Source organism: Moschus berezovskii, chromosome X (genome assembly GCF_049115385.1).
Source record: "Moschus berezovskii isolate FMDL1 chromosome X, NW_MosBer_1.0, whole genome shotgun sequence".
In the NCBI taxonomy this organism is placed as follows: Eukaryota; Metazoa; Chordata; class Mammalia; order Artiodactyla; family Moschidae; genus Moschus; species Moschus berezovskii.
This window is the reverse complement of record NC_142488.1, coordinates 109,911,180-109,928,909: the sequence shown is the minus strand read 5'-3', so window position 1 is coordinate 109,928,909 and position 17,730 is coordinate 109,911,180. Positions and strand designations below refer to the sequence as shown.

Genomic DNA, 17,730 nt, shown 5'->3' with positions numbered 1-17,730 from the left:
TACCACACAATTGCACTCATCTCATACGCTAGCAAAGTAATGCTCAAAATTCTCCAAGCTAGGTTTCAGCAGTATGTGAACTGAGAACTTCCAGATGTTCAAGCTGTATTTAGCAAAGGCAGAGGAACCAGAGATCAAATTGCCAACATTGGCTGGATCATAGGAAAAGCAAGAGTACCAGGAAAACATCTACTTCTGCTTTATCGACTACACGAAAGTCTTTGACTGTGTGGATAACAACAAACTGTGGAAGATTCTTCGAGATGGGAATACCAGATCACCTTACCTGCCTCCTGAGAAATCTGTACGCATGTCAAAAAGCAACAGTTAGAACCAGACATGGAACAATGGATTGGTTCAAAATTGGGAAAAGAGTACATTAAGACTGTATATTGTCACTCTGCTTACTTAACTTATATGCAGAGTCAGTTCAGTTCATTTCTGTCACTCAGTCATGTCCGACTCTTTCCGACCCCATGGACTGCAGCACGCCAGGCCTCCCTATCCATCACCAACTCCTGGAGTTTACTCAAACTCATGTCCATTATATTGGTGATGCATTCCAACCATCTCATCCTGTGTCGCCCCCTTCTCCTCCCGCCTTCAATATTTCCCAGCATCAGGGTCTTTTCAAAAGAGCTGACTCATTGGAAAAGACCATGATGCTGGGAAAGATTGAGGGCAGGAGGAGAAGGGGAAGACAGAGGATGAGATGTTTGGATGATATCACAGACTCAATGGACATGAATTTGAGCAAGCTCCAGGAGTTGGTGATGGACAAGGAAGCCTGGAATGCTGCAGTCCATGGGGTCACAAAGAGTAGGAAAAAACTGAGCGACTGAACTGAACTGAACTAATAAGGCAGTTAGCAAATGTGTTATACTGCCTACTAACAGCACAGAAGTCTCATTAAAACGGACCTTAATGAGTGCATTGAATGTGAGGAATTTCAGATAGCTTTACTAGGGAGGTAGATGGTTTTGTACCGAGGGGTTTGCTTCATGCCTCACAAACCTTACATTATAGACCATTGCCTTATAGGTCTCAGTCAGTTCAGTCACTCAGTCATATAGGTATAAGGAAGACTAAGATTAGCTCTACTAAAATCCAGAGGGTGGGGTGGAAGAAGGAAGATCTTTTATAACTGTCACTTTAATAATAGCAAGACTCAGGGTCTTCCTTCCCCTTCCACAGTGTTGTCACTGCTGAACTGTATACTTTCAGTGGTGAATTATATGGTATGTAAGCTATATCTCAGTAAAGCTATTAAATAAAAAAATATGTGTGGATCATTTGAAAACATTAAAATTATGCAGAAGTACGTAAAGTATAAAATGAAAGTACTCCTGCTATTCCCAGTTCCATTCCTCAGAGGAATGCTAACAATTCGGTGGATATCCTTCTAGACTTTTCTCTATGATCACAAACTATATATATATATATGTAATATATGTGTGCTCAGTCACTTCATTCATGTTTGACTCTTTGTGACCCCATGGACTGTAGCCTGCCAGGCTCCTCTGTCCATAGGATTCTCCAGGCAAGAATACTGGAGTGGGTTGCCATGCCCTCCTTCAGGGGATCTTGCCAATCCAAGGATCGAACCGGAGTCTCTTGTGTCTCCTGAACTGGCAGGCGAGCTCTTTACCACTAGCGCCACCTAGGAAGCCCATGTCATATATGTATATGTATTAAATGGGACCATATTATTTATTTTTTTCACTCAATATCTCATGGAAGACTGTGTGTGTCAGCACATATGCTTCTGAGGTGTCTGTGGTAGGCCATAGTATAGACACACATGTATCTTTGGTTCCCTTGGCTGCTTTCATAAGACTTTTTCCTTCCTGGCCAGGGCCAAGAGAAGAATGGGAAGCAGAGCCCTGTCTCATGACAGCATCTTTGTGTTGGAGCCTGACCCTGAAAGATCAGAAAGGAAGCTATACCCTTCTCCAGAGATTCCAAGACGCAGACCTTTGCAGGTAATAGTGAACTTGAGCATCAGCGGATACTTGGACTACTCTTGATTCCACTCCCACCATTGTAAACACTGAATGAGAGAATATCTAAGTATATGATGTGCTTCCCTAGTGCCTGACACACAGTATTGGCCAGGATCACCATATTCACTTCTCTTTATGCACACCAAAAATACTCTGAGTATTATAATGGTGACATTAATATGCAGGCATTCCAACCCCCCATGTTTTTTCTTTTTTCCACAGAGATCTCATGTTTTTAGTACTCTGCCTAGAGCTGGGACTGGTAGCCCGCATGAAGCTATGTTTGGAACTGTGCCAAGACGTGCAACCATAAGTGAATTCCGTGTTGCAGACTCTAAGACCACCGAGGTAATAAAGTAGAATTGTTCAAAGTCAAACAGGCAGACCTATGCTTGAATCCCTGCTCTACTATTTATTAGCCCTGTGACTTTGGGCTGATTACTTAATCTTTCTGAGCCTTCCCTTCTTCATCTATAATGGGTATAAAATAAATATCTAGTTCAAGGGGTTGCCTGTGAGGATTGAATAAAGACTCAGAGAGATTAAAGAAATTGTTCCAGCTGACCATATAGTTAGTGGTAGCCTTGGAACTCTGACTCAGATGTGTTGACCTCCAACCTATAGTCTTTACATTAGCCCAGTCTCTAAGATGTTGAAATTCTCTGGCCCTGCCTCAACAGGAAGGAGGGTACATCTTTAGTCTCCATTATCTGAGGAGACCTCACAAATAGCTGAGAAAAGAAGAGAAGTGAAAGGTAAGGGAGGAAGGGAAAGATATATCCATCTAAATGCAGAGTTCCAGAGAATAGCAAGGAGAGATAAGAAAGCGTTCCTCGTGGTCAATGCAAAGAAATAGAGGAAAACAATAGAATGGGAAAGACTAGAGATCTCTTCAAGAAATTAGAGATACCAAGGAAATATTTCATACAAAGATGGGCAGATAAAGGACAATAAAGGACAGAAATTGTATGGACCTAACAGAAGCAGAAGATATTAAGAAGAGGTGGCAAGAATACACAGAAGAACTGTACAAACAAGGTCTTAGGTAACCACGATGGTAAACACATTGGCGTTACCATCTATCACCTAAAGATAGATAGATATCCTGGAGTGTGAAGTCAAGTGGGCCTTAGGAAGCGTTGCTATGAACAAAGCTAGTGGAGGTGATAGAATTCCAGTTGAGCTATTTCAAATCCTAAAAGATGATAATGTGAAAGTGTTGCACTCATTATGCCAGCAAATTTGGACAACTCAGCAGTGGCCATAGGACTGGAAAAGGTCAGTTTGCATTCCAATTCCAAAGAAGGGCAATGCCAAAGAAGGTTCAAACTACCACACAATTGCACTCATTTCACATGCTAGCAAGGCCATGCTCAAAATCCTTCAAGCTAGACTTCAATAGCCTGGAATTTCACACTGTGTACTCTGCATATAAGTTAAATAAGCAGGGTGACAATATGCAGCCTTGACGTATTGTTCCCAGTTTGGAACCAGCCTGTTGTTCCATGTCCAGTTCTAACTATTGCTTCTTAACCTTCATACAGGTTTCTCAGGAGACAGGTAAGGAGGTTTGGTATTTCCATTTCTTTAAGAATTTTCCACAGTTTGTTGTGATCCACACAGTCAAAGGCTTTTGAGTATTCAGTGAAGCAGAAGTAGATGTCTTTCTGGAATTCTCTTGCTTTTTTTCTATGATCCAATGGATGTTGGCAATTTATCTCTGGTTCCTCTGCCATTACTAAATCCAGCTTGAACCTCTGGAAGTTCTCAGTTCACATACTGCTAGGGGAAAAAATGGAAACAGTGACAGACTTTATTTCCTTGGGCTCCCAAATCACTGTGGACAGTAACTACAGCCATGAAATTAAAAGATGCTTGCTCCTTTGAAGGAAAGCTATGACAAACCTAGACAGTGTATTAAAAAGCAGAGATATCACTTTGCTGACAAAAGTCTGTCTAGTCAAAGTTATGGTTTTTCCAGTAATCATGTATGGATTGTGAGAGTTGGACTGTAAAGAAGGCTGAGAGCCGAAGAATTGATACTTTTGAACTGTCATGCTAGAGAAGACTCTTGAGAGTCCCTTGGACTGCAAGGAGATCAAACCAGTGAATCCTAAAGGAAATCAACCCTGAATATTCATTGGAAGGACTGATACTGAAGCTGAAGCTCCAATACTTTGGCTACCTGATGCGAAGAGCCAACTCATTGGCAAAGACCCTGATGCTGGGAAAGATTGAGGGCAGGAGGAGAAGAGGGCAACAGAGAATGAGATGGTTGGATGGCATCATGGGCTCAATGGACATGACTCTGAGCAAACTCCAGGTGATAGTGAAGGACAGGGAAGGTTGGTGTGCTGCATTCCATGGGGTTGCAAAGAGTCAGACATAACTTAGTGAGTGAACAACAAAAGCCAAGTAAAGCCTTCCGTAAAAGTTAGCTGCCAGTGATTATTATTAGCATTGTGCTTTGGGATTGTTAATCCCCAAGGTCTGTTCTTAAGAGCCCCCAGTGGGGCCTAGTAGTCATAAGAGGGCACCTTAGACATTGGCCAGGAGTACCCCACAGGCAGAAACTCAATGTGGCCCCTTTGCTTTGGCTTTGAGAGTTTGACACCCATCTGTCCTGAGCAGGAGTGGAGCCTATGACAGAATCAAGCATGTCAGCTCCATGTCAACAAGGATTTTATTTTGTTTATTGCTGTAGACCCAGTGCCTAAAATGGGTGTGGCACACTGTACATGCTTAGCCAGTATTTGTTAAAGATAAAATCAGGGGTTCTGATACACATCAAGAGGATCATGGCAGGGGCCAGTGTCACAAATTCAAGTATAACATGAACTCCTAACTGGAATCAACCAAATCAGTCTGCTGAAGCTCAAGGTAAACCAAATGAACAATTTTTATCCCCTTCAGAAAACTAGTCATCCGGTTCTAACCAGGAATAGTTGTGTAGATTTTCTAAAATTGCCAGAAAATCAGTCTCAACAGGCTTAAGATAAGCAACCAACACAGTCAAGATTCCATCCAGACAATTTCTGGACAGAGAGAATGCTAGAAATAAAGATTGTAGCCTGGATGCCAAGCCCAGAACATAACCCAAAGACTCACCTCCCCAAGATCTGGACTTCCAAAGACAAGACCAAAATCAAAACAAAGATTGGACTCAAATAAGATTTCTAGTTGGCATCAGTAGGAGATAACACCAGGATTCTGGTTTTGAGCAAGGAAGCTATTTGAAGTTTCTGTCTTTGGAATTGGCAAAAGTGTGCAGCAACCCAGAGGGTGAACCCAGTCTTTGGTTTGAGTAGGTACTAGAAGTGAAGACAAGGAAGTAGGAGATTCTTTTCTTGGCTTTTTTTTTTTCCCCACTTTGGGTTCTTAATCCTTCAACCTTTGAGTAACAGGTAATTTGGGGGAAGGCACACAAGTTTTTAACTTTTTCTTTCTATACTCTTCCTTGACAGATCCCACTACTGCATCCATGCCAACCCAGCACCAGCTCACATCTCATTCGATCTGACACCATCTCTAAGGATCTTGAAGAAATGCCTGTTGATTATAAGTCACTTAAGAAGAGTTCATCATACAACATCTTGACATGGAAGAAGGTGAGTGTTAGTTCTGGCCAAAGTTGCAGGTTAAGGGTGGCAGGCGCACAAGTCAGAGGCATAATTTCTTCTTACCTTTCTTTTTTCCTGCTGTAGCTCAATACTAAGGGGATGTTTGAGGAAGGAGCTGCCATTTTTGGCTTTTGATTTGCCTGTTGGTTTATATTTTCTGTCCAATTCTAAAAACCAAATAATCAGCACTGTAATTTATAAGGTATGGGAGACAGTATTTCTGGGGAAAAAAAGTTTGTGGATGTTTTCAGTTCTTTCATGAAGAAAACTAACAGAGATTTTTATGGAAGTAAAGCCTATACAATTTCAAATGCCAAAATTCCCAAAGGTTAGGGCATATAGTATGGTTTGACAAACATATATCCATATGAAAAATCATTTGACGTGAGATGGCATGTATGTGCGTTTCATTCATCTAGCTTTGCCAGCCAACAATACCCATCAACAACTGGAAAATCAGTAGACTGTCCTCATTAACACTTCCATTCACAAACTATTGTGTGGTTAATTGGATTGGCTTTTTCTACATCAATCATGATGATCATATTATTTTTTCATTCATTCTTTTAATATGGTATATTACACTTAATTTTCATAATATATTATATAGTGATTTCCATGTGTTAAACCTCCTAATTCTGGGATAAATCGCAGTTGCTCATCATGTATAATTGCCCTTAAAATGCTGTTGGATTTGGTTTGCTAGTATTTTACATGTGTATTCATGAGGGATTTAGGTTATAGCATTCATTTCTTGTGATGCCTTTATCTGGCTTTGGAGTCATGGTAATGCTTGCCTCGTAGAATCAGAAAGTGTTCCCTCTTATATGTGTTTTGAAATATTTGTGAAGGATTGTTATTATTATTTAAAAGTTTGGTAGAATTCGCCAGTGAAGTCATCTGGTCCTGCTTTTTTCATTGTTTTGAGGTTTTGATTACTGATTCAATCTGTTGCTATAGGTGTATTCAGGTTTTCCATTCTTTTTTATTCAATTTTAGTAATTTGGATGTGTCTGGGAATTTATCCATTTCATTTAGGCTATCTATACAAATATTCATAGTGCTGTTTTCTAGTCCTTTTTATTTCTGTAAGGTCAGTAGTAATTTTTCCCTTTCAATTCTGATTTTAATAATTTGTGTCTTATTTTTTCTTAATCAATCTAGTTAAAGATTTGTCCATTTTGTTTTACTTTTCAAAGGTTCGACTTTTGGTTTCATTGATTTTCCATATTGTTTTTCTATTCCTTATTATCTCTGCTTTAATCTCTATTATTTCCTTCCTCTTGCTAGCTTTGGGTTTAGTTTCATCTTTCTGGGTTCCTTAAGGTGGAACATTAGGGTAGTGATTTGAGAGCTTTCTTTGTTTTTTTAACAAGCATATACAGCTATACATTTCTAAAGACTGTTTTTGCTGTACCACATAAGTTTATGTTGTGTTTTAGTATTAATTCATGTCAAAGTATTTTCTAACTTTCCTTTTGATTTCTTCTTTGACCCATTCATTGCTTAAGGGTATGTTGTTTAATTTCCACCTATTTGTGAATTTTCCAGTCTTCCTTCTGCTATTGATTGTGTAGTTCTGTTGTGATCAGAGAAGATACTTTGCATGATTTCAGTCTTTTAAAATGTATTAAGACTTATTTTGTAGCCTAGCATATGGTTTATACAAGAGACTGTTCCACGTGCATTTCAGAAGAATATATATTATGCTCTTGTTGAATGGAATATTATATGTACATTTATATATGTTCAGTTCAGTTCAGTTCAGTTCAGTCACTCAGTCGTTTCCGACTCTCTGTGACCCCATGAATCACAGCACGCCAGGGTTAGGTTTGTATTATTGTTTCAAGTCCTCTATTTCTTTATTGATCTTCTGTCTACCTGTTTATTCATTATTGAAAGTGGGATACTGACTTCCCTATTATTGTATAACTGTCCATTTCCTCCTTCAATTCTGTCAATTTTTGTTCATGTATTCAGGAGTGGGTCTGTTGTTTTGTTTGTGACTGTTCTATCTTCCTCATGGGCTGACCCTTTTATCAATGTATAATGTCAATCTTTGTCTCCTAAAACAACTTTGACTTGAAATCTGTATTGTTTGATTTTAGTATAGCCACCCCAGCTCTCTTTTGGTTATAATTTTCTTGGAAACCCTTTAATTATCCTCTCACTTTCAACTTGTTTGTTTTTGGCTCTAAAGTGAGTCTCTTATAGAGAGCATACAAATAGATCATGTTTTTAAAAATTCATCTTGCTAATTTCTGCCTTTTGATTGGAGAGTTTAATTAATTTACATTCATAGTAATTACTAATAATGAAGGACTTCTGCTGTTTAGCTCTTTTTTGTACCTTGGTTCTTCCATTACTATCTTATTTTGGATTTTTTAAAACTTTTATTTAATTGGAGGCTAGCTGCTGGGAAAGGTTGGGGGCGGGAGGAGAAGGGGACGACGGAGAATGAGATGGCTGGATGGCATCACCAACTCTGTGGACATGGGTTTGAGTGTACTCCGGGAGTTGGTGATGGACAGGGAGGCCTGGCGTGCTGTGGTTCATGGGGTCGCGGAGAGTCGGACACGACTGAGTGACTGAACTGAACTGAACTGAATTACTTTACAATATTGTAGTGGTTTTTGCTATACATTGACATGAATCAGCCATGGGTTTACTTGTATTCCCCATCCTGAGACCCCCCTCCCACCTCCCTCACCATCGCATCCCTCAGGGTCATCCCAGTGCACCAGCCCTTAGCACCCTGTCTCATGCATCAAACCTGGACTGGTGATCTGTTTCACATATGGTAATATACATGTTTCAATGCTATTCTCTCAGATCATCCCACTCTCTCCTTCTCCCACAGAGTCCAAAAGACCTTTTTATACATCTGTGTCTCTTTTGCTGTCTTGCATATAGGGTTATTATTACCATCTTTCTAAATTCCATATATATGCATTAGTATACTGTATTGGTGATTTTCTTTCTGACTTACTTCACTCTGTATAATAGGCTCCAATTTCATCCACCTCATTAGAACTGATTCAAATGCATTCTTTTTAATGGCTGAGTAATACTCCATTGTGTATATGTACCACAGCTTTCTTATCCATTCATCTGCTGATGGACATCTAGGTTGCTTCCAGGTCCTGGCTGTTATAAACAGTGCTGCAATGAACATTGGGGTACATGTGTCTCTTTCAATTCTGGTTTCCTTGGTGTGTATGCCCAGGAGTGGGATTACTGGGTTCTAGTTCCAGTTTTTTAAGGAATCTCCACACTGTTCTCCATAGTGGCTGTACTAGTTTGCATTCCCACCAACAGTGTAAGAGAGTTCCCTTTTCTCCACACCCTCTCCAGCATTTATTGCTTGTAGACTTTTGGATAGCAGCCATTCTGACTGGTGTGAGATGGTACCTCATTGTGGTTTTGATTTGGATTTCTCTGATTATGAGTGATGTTGAGCATCTTTTCATGTGCTTGTTAGCCATCTTTATGTTTTCTTTGGAGAAATGTCTGTTTAGTTCTTTGGCCCATTTTTTGGTTGGGTCGTTTATTTTTCTGGGATTGAGTTGCAGGAGTTGCTTGTATATTTTTGAGATTAATTCTTTGTCAGTTGCTTCGTTTGCTATTATTTTCTCCCATTCTGAAGGCTGTCTTTTCACCTTGCTTATAGTTTCCTCCGTTGTGTAAAAGCTTTTAAGTTTAATTAGGTCCCATTTGTTTATTTTTGCTTTCATTTCCATTACTCTGGGAGGTGGGTCATAGAGGATCCTGCTGTGATTTATGTCAGAGAGTGTTTTGCCTATGTTCTCCTCTAGGAGTTTTATAGTTTCTGGTCTTACATTTAGATCTTTAATTCATTTTGAGTTTATTTTTGTGTATGGTGTTAGGAAGTGTTCTAGTTTCATTCTTTTACAAGTGGTTTACCAGTTTTCCCAGCACCACTTGTTAAAGAGACTGTCTTTTCTCCATTGTATATTCTTGCCTCCTTTGTCAAAGATAAGGTGTCCATAGGTGCATGGATTTATCTCTGGGCTTTCTGTTTTGTTCCATTGATCTATATTACTGTCTTTGTGCCAGTACCATACTGTCTTGATGAATGTAGCTTTGTAGTATAGCCTGACGTCAGGCAGTTTGATTCCTCCAGTTCCATTCTTCCTCCTCGAGATTGCTTTGGATATTTGAGGCGTTTTGTATTCCCATGCAAATTGTGAAATTATTTTTTCTAGTTCTGTGAAAAATACTGTTGGTAGCTTGATAGGGATTGCATTGATTCTATACATTGCTTTGGGTGGTATACTCATTTTCACTATATTGATTCTTCCAATCCATGAACACGGTATATTTCTCCATCTATTAGTGTACTCTTTGATTTCTTTCACCAGTGTTTTATAGTTTTCTATATATAGGTCTTTTGTTTCTTTAGGTAGATATATTCCTAGGTATTTTATTCTTTTCGTTGCAATTGTGAGTGGAATTGTTTCCTTAATTTCACTTTCTGTTTTCTCATTGTTAGTTTATAGGAATGCAAGGGATTTATGTGTGTTAATTTTATATCCTGCAACTTTACTATATTCATTTGTTAGTTAAAATAATTTTCTGGTGAAGTCTTTATTGTTTTCTAAGTAGAGGATCAGTTCATCTGCAAATAGTGAGAGTTTTACTTCTTTTTTTCCAATCTGGATTCCTTTTCTTTCTTTTTCTGCTCTGGTTGCCGTGACCAAAACTTCCAGAACTATGTTTAGGAATAGTGGTGGTGAGAGTGGGCACCCTTGTCTTGTTTCTGACTTTAGGGGAAATGCTTTCAGTTTTTCACCATTGAGGATAATGTTTGCTGTGGGTTTGTCATATAGAGCTTTTATTATGTTGAGGTATGTTCCTTCTATTCCCACTTCCTGGAGGGTTTTTATCATAGATGGATGTTGAAATTCGTCAAAGGCTTTCTCTGCATCTATTGAGATAATCATATGGTTTTTATCTTTCAATTTGTTAATGTAGGGTATTACATTGATTGATTTGCAGATATTAAAGAATTCTTACATCCCTGGGATAAAGACCCCTTGGACATGATGTATGATCTTTTTAATGTGTTGTTGGATTCTGTTTGCTAGAATTTTGTTAAGGATTTTTACATCTATGTTCATCAGTAATATTGGCCTGTAGTTTTCTTTTTTTGTGGCATTTTTGTCTGGTTTCGGTATTAGGGTGATTGTGGCCTCGTAGAATGAGTTTGAAAGTTTACTTTCCTCTGCAATTTTCTGGAAGAGTTTGAGTAGAATGGGTGTTAGCTCTTCTCTAAATTTTTGGTAGAATTCAGCTGTGAGGTCGTCTGGTCCTGGGTTTTTGTTTGCTGGAAGATTTCTGATTGCAGTTTCAATTTCTGTGCTTATGATGGGTCTGTTAAGATTTTCTATTTCTTCCTGGTTCAGTGTTGGAAAGTTATACTTTTCTAAGAATTTGTCCATTTTTTCCAAGTTGTCCATTTCATTGGTATATAGTTGCTGATAATAGTCCTTTATGATCCTTTGTATTTCTTTGTTTCTTGTTGTGATCTCCATTTTCATTTCTAATTTTGTTGATTTGCTTCTTCTCCCTTTGTTTCTTGATGAGTCTGGCTAATGGTTTGTCAATTTTATTTATCTTCTCAAAGAACCAGCTTTTGGCTTTATTGATTTTTGCTATGGTCTATTTTGTTTCTTTTGCATTTATTTCTGCCCTAATTTTTAAGATTTCTTTCCTTCTGCTGACCCTGGGGTTCTTCATTTATTCTTTTTCTAGTTGATTTAGGTGTAGAGTTAGGTTATTTAGTTGACTTTTTTCTTGTTTCTTGAGGTATGATGTATTGCTATGAACCTTCCCCTAAGCACTGCTTTTACGGTGTCCCAAAGGTTTTGGGTTGTTGTGTTTTCATTTTCATTCATTTCTATGCATATTTTGATTTCTTCTTTGATTTTCTTCTATTATTTGTTGGTTATTCAGCAGCATGCTGTTCAGCCTCCATATGTTGGAATATTTAATAGTTTTTTCCTGTAATTGACATCTAATCTTACTGCATTGTGGTCAGATGCTTGGAATGATTTCAATTTTTTTGAGTTTACCAAGGCTAGATTTACGGCCCAGGAAGTAATCAATCTGGAGAAGGTTCCATGCGCACTTGAGAAAAAGGTGAAATTCATTGTTTGGGGGTGAAATGTCCTATAAATATCAATTAGGTCTAACTGGTCTATTGTATCATTTAACATTTGTGTTTCCTTGTTAATTTCCTATTTAGTTGATCTATTCATAGGTGTGAGTAGGATATTAAAGTCTCCCACTATTATTGTGCTATTGTTAATTTCCCCTTTCATAATTGTTAGCATTTGTCTTACATATTGTGGTGCTCCTATATTGGGTGCATATATATTTATAATTGTTATATCTTCTTTTGGATTGATCTTTTGATCATTATGTAGTGTCCTTCTTTGTCTCTTTTCACAGCCTTTATTTTAAAGTCTATTGTATCTGATATGAGTATTGCTACTCCTGCTTTCTTTTGGTCTCCATTTGCATGAAATATCTTTTTCTAGTCCTTCACTTTCAGTCTGTATGTGTCCCTTGTTTTGATGTGGGTCTCTTGTAGACAGCATATATAGGGGTCTTGCTTTTGTATCCATTCAGCCAGTCTTTGTCTTTTGGTTGGGTCATTCAACCCATTTACACTTAAGGTAATTACTGATAAGTATGATCCTTATACAGTGGAAGTGAGAAATAGATTTAAGGGACTAGATCTGATAAATAGAGTGCCTGATGAACTAGCCGTGAAAAGAAGAGAAGCGAAAAGCAAAGGAGAAAAGGAAAGATATAAGCATCTGAATGCAGAGTTCCAAAGAATAGCAAGGAGAGATAAGAAAGACTTCCTCAGTGATCAGTGCAAAGAAATAGAGGAAAACAACAGATTAGGAAAAACAAGAGATCTCTTCAAGAAAAGTAGAGATACCAAGGGAACATTTCATGCAGAGATGGGCTCGATAAAGGACAGAAATGGTATGGACCTAACAGAAGCAGAAGATATTAAGAAGAAGTGGCAAGAATACACAGAAGAACTGTACAAAAAAGATCTTCACAACCAAGATAATCACGATGGTGTGATCACTGACCTAGAGCCAGACATCTTGGAATGTGAAGTCAAATGGGCCGTAGAGAGCATCACTATGAACAAAGCTAGTGGAGGTGATGGAATTCCAATTGAGCTATTTCAAGTCCTGAAAGATGATACTGTGAAAGTGCTGCACTCAATATGCCAGCAAATTTGGAAAACTCAGCAATGGCCACAGGACTGGAAAAGGTCAGTCTTCATTCCAATCCCAAAGAAAGGTAATGCCAAAGAATGCTCAAACTACCGCACAATTGCACTCATCTCACACGCTAGTAAAGTCATGCTCAAAATTCTCCAGGCTAGGCTTCAGCAATATGTGAACCGTGAACTTCCAGATGTTCAAGCAGGTTTTAGAAAAGGCAGAGGCACCAGAGATCAAATTGCCAACATCTGCTGGATCATGGAGAAAGCAAGAGAGTTCCAGAGAAACATCTATTTCTGCTTCATTGACTATGCCAAAGCCTTTGACTGTGTGGATCACAATAAACTGTGGAACATTCTGAAAGAGATGGGAATACCAGACCACCTGACCTGCCTCTTGAGAAACCTGTATGCAGGTAAGGAAGCAACAGTTAGAACTGGACATGGAACAACAGACTGGTTCCAAATAGGAAAAGGAGTAGGTCAAGGCTGTATATTGTCTCCCCGCTTACTTAACTTATATGCAGAGTACATCATGAGAAACGCGGGGCTGGAAGAAGCACAAGCTGGAATCAAGATTGCTGGGAGAAATATCAATAACCTCAGATATGCAGATGACACCACCCTTATGGCAGAAAGTGAAGAGGAACTCAAAAGCCTCTTGATGAAAGTGAAAGAGGAGAGTGAAAAAGTTGGCTTGAAGCTCAACATTCAGAAAACGAAGATCATGGCATCTGGTCCCATCACTTCATGGGAAATAGATGGGGAAACAGTGGAAACAGTGTCAGACTTTATTTTTGGGGCTCCAAAATCACTGTGGATGCTGAGTGCAGCCATTAAATTAAAAGACACTTACTCCTTGGAAGGAAAGTTATGACCAACCTAGATAGCATATTAAAAAGCAGAGACATTACTTTGCCAACATAGGTCCATCTAGTCAAGGATATGGTTTTTCCATTGGTCATGTATGGATGTGAGAGTTGGACTGTGAAGAAAGCTGATTGCCAAGGAATTGATGTTTTTGAACTGTGGTGCTGGAGAAGACTCTTGAGAGTCCCTTGGACAGCAAGGAGATCCAACCTGTCCATTCTAAAAAAGATCAATCCTGGATGTTCATTGGAAGGACTGATGCTAAAGCTGAAACTCCAATACTTTGGCCACCTCATGCGAAGAGTTGACTCATTGGAAAAGACTCTGATGCTGGAAGGGATTTGGGGTAGGAGCAGAAGGGGATGACAGAGAATGAGATGGCTGGATGGCATCACCGACTTGATGGACATGAGTTTGAGTGAACTCCAGGAGTTGGTGATGGACAGGGAGGCCTGACGTGCTGTGATTAATGGGGTCGCAAAGAGTTGGACACGACTGAGCGACTGAACTGAAATGAACTGAACTGATGATCTCGTTGACATTTACTTTGTTGTTTTGGGCTTGAGTTTATACACCCTTTCTGTGTTTCCTGTCTAGAGAAGATCCTTTAGCATTTGTTGAAGAGCTGGTTTGGTGGTGCTGAATTCTCTCAGCTTTTGCTTGTCTGTAAAGTTTTTGATTTGTCCTTCATATTTGAATGAGATCCTTGCTGGCTACAGTAATGTGGGTTGTAGGTTTTTCTTTTTCATCACTTTAAGTATGGCCTGCCAATCCCTTCTGGCCTGAAGAGTTTCTATTGAAAGATCCGCTGTTATCCTTATGGGAATCCCCTTGTGTGTTATTTGTTGTTTTTCCCTTGATGCTTTTAATATTTGTTCTTTGTGTTTGATATTTGTTAATTTGATTAATATGTGTCTTGGGTTGTTTTGCCTTGGGTTTATCCTGTTTGGGACTCTCTGGCTTTCTTGGACTTGGGTGACTATTTCCTTCCCTATTTTATGGAAGTTTTCAACTACTACCTCCTGAAGTATTTTCTCATGGCCTTTCTTTTTGTCTTCTTCTTCTGGGACGCCTATGATTCAAATGTTGGGACATTTAACATTGTCCCAGAGGTCTCTGAGGTTGTCCTCATTTCTTTTAATTCTTTTTTCTTTTTTCCTCTCTGCTCCATTTATTTCTACCATTCTATCTTCTACTTCACTTATCCTATCTTTTGCCTCTGTTATTCTACTGTTGGTTCACTCCAGAGTGTTTCTGATCTCATTTATTGCATTATTCGTTATTGATTGATTCTTTTTTGTTTCTTCTAGGTACTTATTAAACATTTATTGCATCTTCTCAATCCTTGTCTACAGGCTATTTAACTCCATTTTGTTTTCAAGATTTTGGATCATTTTTACTATCATTATTCCTTATTATTTTTCAGGTAGACTCCCTGTCTCCTCCTCTTTTGTTTGGTTTGGTGGTCATTTATCATGTTCCTTTACCTGATGAGCATTTCTCTGCCTTTTCATCTTGTTTAGAGTGCTGTGTTTAGGGTGGCCCCTCTGTATTCTGGCAGTTTGTCATTCCTCTTTGTTGTAGAGGTTCCTCCTTGTGGGTGGGGTTGGACGAGTGGCTTGTCAAGGTTTCCTGGTTAGGGAAGCTTGCATTGGTGTTCTGGTGGGTGGAGCTGGATTTCTTCTCTCTGGAGTGCAATGAAGTGTCCACTAGTGAGTTTTGAGATGTCTATGGGTTTTGTGTGACTTTTGGCAGCCTGTATATTGAAGCTCAGGGTTATGTTCCTGCGTCGCTGGAGAATTTGCATGGTATGTCTTGCTCTGGAACTTGTTGGCTCTTGGGTGATGCTTGGTTTCAGTGTAGGTATGGAGGCTTTTGGATGATCTCTTATCGATTAATGTTCCCTGGAGTCAGGAGTTCTCTGGTGTTCTCAGGTTTTGGGCTTAAGCCTCCTGCCTCCGGTTTTCAGTCTTGTTCTTACAGTAGCCTCAAGACTTCTCCATCCATACAGCACTGATGATAAAACATCTAGGTTAATGGTGAAAAGATTCTCCACAGTGAGGGACACCCAGAGTGGTTCACAGAATTACATGGAGAAGAGAAGAGGGAGGAGGGAGATATAGGTGACCAGGAAAAGAGGGGGAATCAAAAGGGGAGAGAGCAGTCTAGCCAGTAATCAATTCCCTATGTGCTCGCCACAGTCTGGAACCCTCAGAGAGGTTCATGGAATTACATAGAGAAAAGAAGAGGGAGGAAGGAGATAGAGTTGACCAGGAGGACAAAAGAGGGAATCAAAAGGAGCGAGACAGTTCTAGGCAGTAATCAGTTCCCTAAGTGTTCTCCACAGCCCAGAACACACACAGAGATTCACAGAGTTGGGTAGAGAAGAAAAGGGGGAGAGGGGAGATAGAGGTGACCTGGGGAAGAAAAAGGAGAGACTAAAGGGGGAGTGAGTAATCGAGCCAGTAATCACACTCCTAAGTAAAAATGGGTATGGAAGATTGGATTTTTAAAGGTACAAAATTGATAACAAATACCAAAAAGCAAAGATTAAAAATCTAGAGTAGAGGTGAGACTCTCAAAACTACAATATTAAAAAACAAAAACAAAACAAAATCATAAAAATTATAAAAAATATATATGAAGTTTGCTTTAAAAATAGGGTTATAAAAATGAAAATTAAAGAAGTAATACAGGACTTAAAAATAAAAATTTTTTAATTAAAAATGATAATAGTAAAAATATATCTAGGAATTTCTCTGGAGCTGTTGTGGGCAGTGTGGGGTCAGTTCAGTTTCAGATAGTTCCTTGTTCCAGTTTATACCTCTCAAGATCTATAGGCCCCTTCCAATGTAGTCAGTGCTAACTACAGGGTTTTAATCTGTTGCACCTGTCACTTCCAAAGCGGTTCCCTCTGTTTATTTTGGCTTCTTCTGTTTGCAGGTCTCTTCAGTGTCTAATTTCTGCCCTGATACAAGGGGGCGAAGGTGGTCACTTATTTAGGCTCACTTGTTCAGTCGTGCTGTGGATAGGGAGGAACACTGCAAACAAATATCACTGGTGTGTGTGGGGAGTGCTCACAATGTCTGGGCCACACTGGGTTTGCCCCCGCTCATGGCATGTGTGATTTCCCAGTCTATACTGCTCAGGCTCCAGGTTGCTCTGCAGGGGAACTGTCTAAAGCGGGCCCTGGGTTGTGTGCACTGCCCAGGTCTAAGCCACTCAGGTTCAGATTCTCAGGTACTCCACAAAGGTACAGACTCAGTTGGGTCTGCGTTTTGTGCCCTTCCCAGGTCCAAGCAGCTCAGGCAACTATGTTCTTGGCGAGCACCCTCTCCCCAAGTGGGGAGATGTGTCTTATCGCCTCCCCCATTCCAGTAACTCGGTTTCCCGAGTGTGCCATCTCAGGTGTGCCGTGTGTCTCTTCTGGGGAGCTGATCTCTGGCTGCGACCCTCCAGGTGGATGTCAACCATCCAGAATCCCAAGAAGTCTTGGTTAGCAACTGGGAGCCTGCTTACAGTTTGGTAGAGGATGCTGTCTCTGGGGCTTAGTTTGCCCCTCGCCTTCCAGCTCTGGCTGCCCCCTGCCTGCCTCCCTGCCTCCGGCAGAGGATGGGCTGGTCCGCAGCTGGCTAGCTCTCCTCTGGTATTTGCTCAGTCCTTTGTTCTGTGAGTGGGCCTGGCAGTGCCTTAGGTTATAGCTTTTCACAGGATAGTTCTCTCTTTCTCTCTCTTGTTTCCTCTCTCTCTCTCTGGCTGTCCCACAGTTTGGGTTGCTGTTTCATGTTAGCTCCCTCAGATTGCCCTCAGGGCATTCAGGCCCTGTCCTTACCCTAAGCAATGCAGCCCACGCCTCCCCGTTTAGCTCCCTGCTTGCTGGTGGTGGATGCGAGCATCTGGGCTAATTCTCTGCTGGGAGTTGCCTGCCATTAGGCACGTAATCTATGGGTTTTATTTATTTATT

The 17,730-nt window shown here is 40.0% G+C and overlaps 1 protein-coding gene across 2 annotated transcripts in view; it reads left to right on the top strand.

Annotated features, from left to right (window-relative positions):
* The window catches only part of KIAA1210 (KIAA1210 ortholog), a 47,026-nt gene that overhangs the window by 7,231 nt on the left and 22,065 nt on the right, over nt 1-17,730 (top strand). For both annotated transcript variants that reach the window (XM_088833935.1, XM_088833934.1), the window contains exons 3-5: nt 1,856-1,982; nt 2,226-2,351; nt 5,468-5,611. In XM_088833935.1, coding sequence (XP_088690061.1) covers nt 1,856-1,982; nt 2,226-2,351; nt 5,468-5,611 — 397 coding nt within the window. The remainder of the gene's footprint in view (nt 1-1,855; nt 1,983-2,225; nt 2,352-5,467; nt 5,612-17,730) is intronic.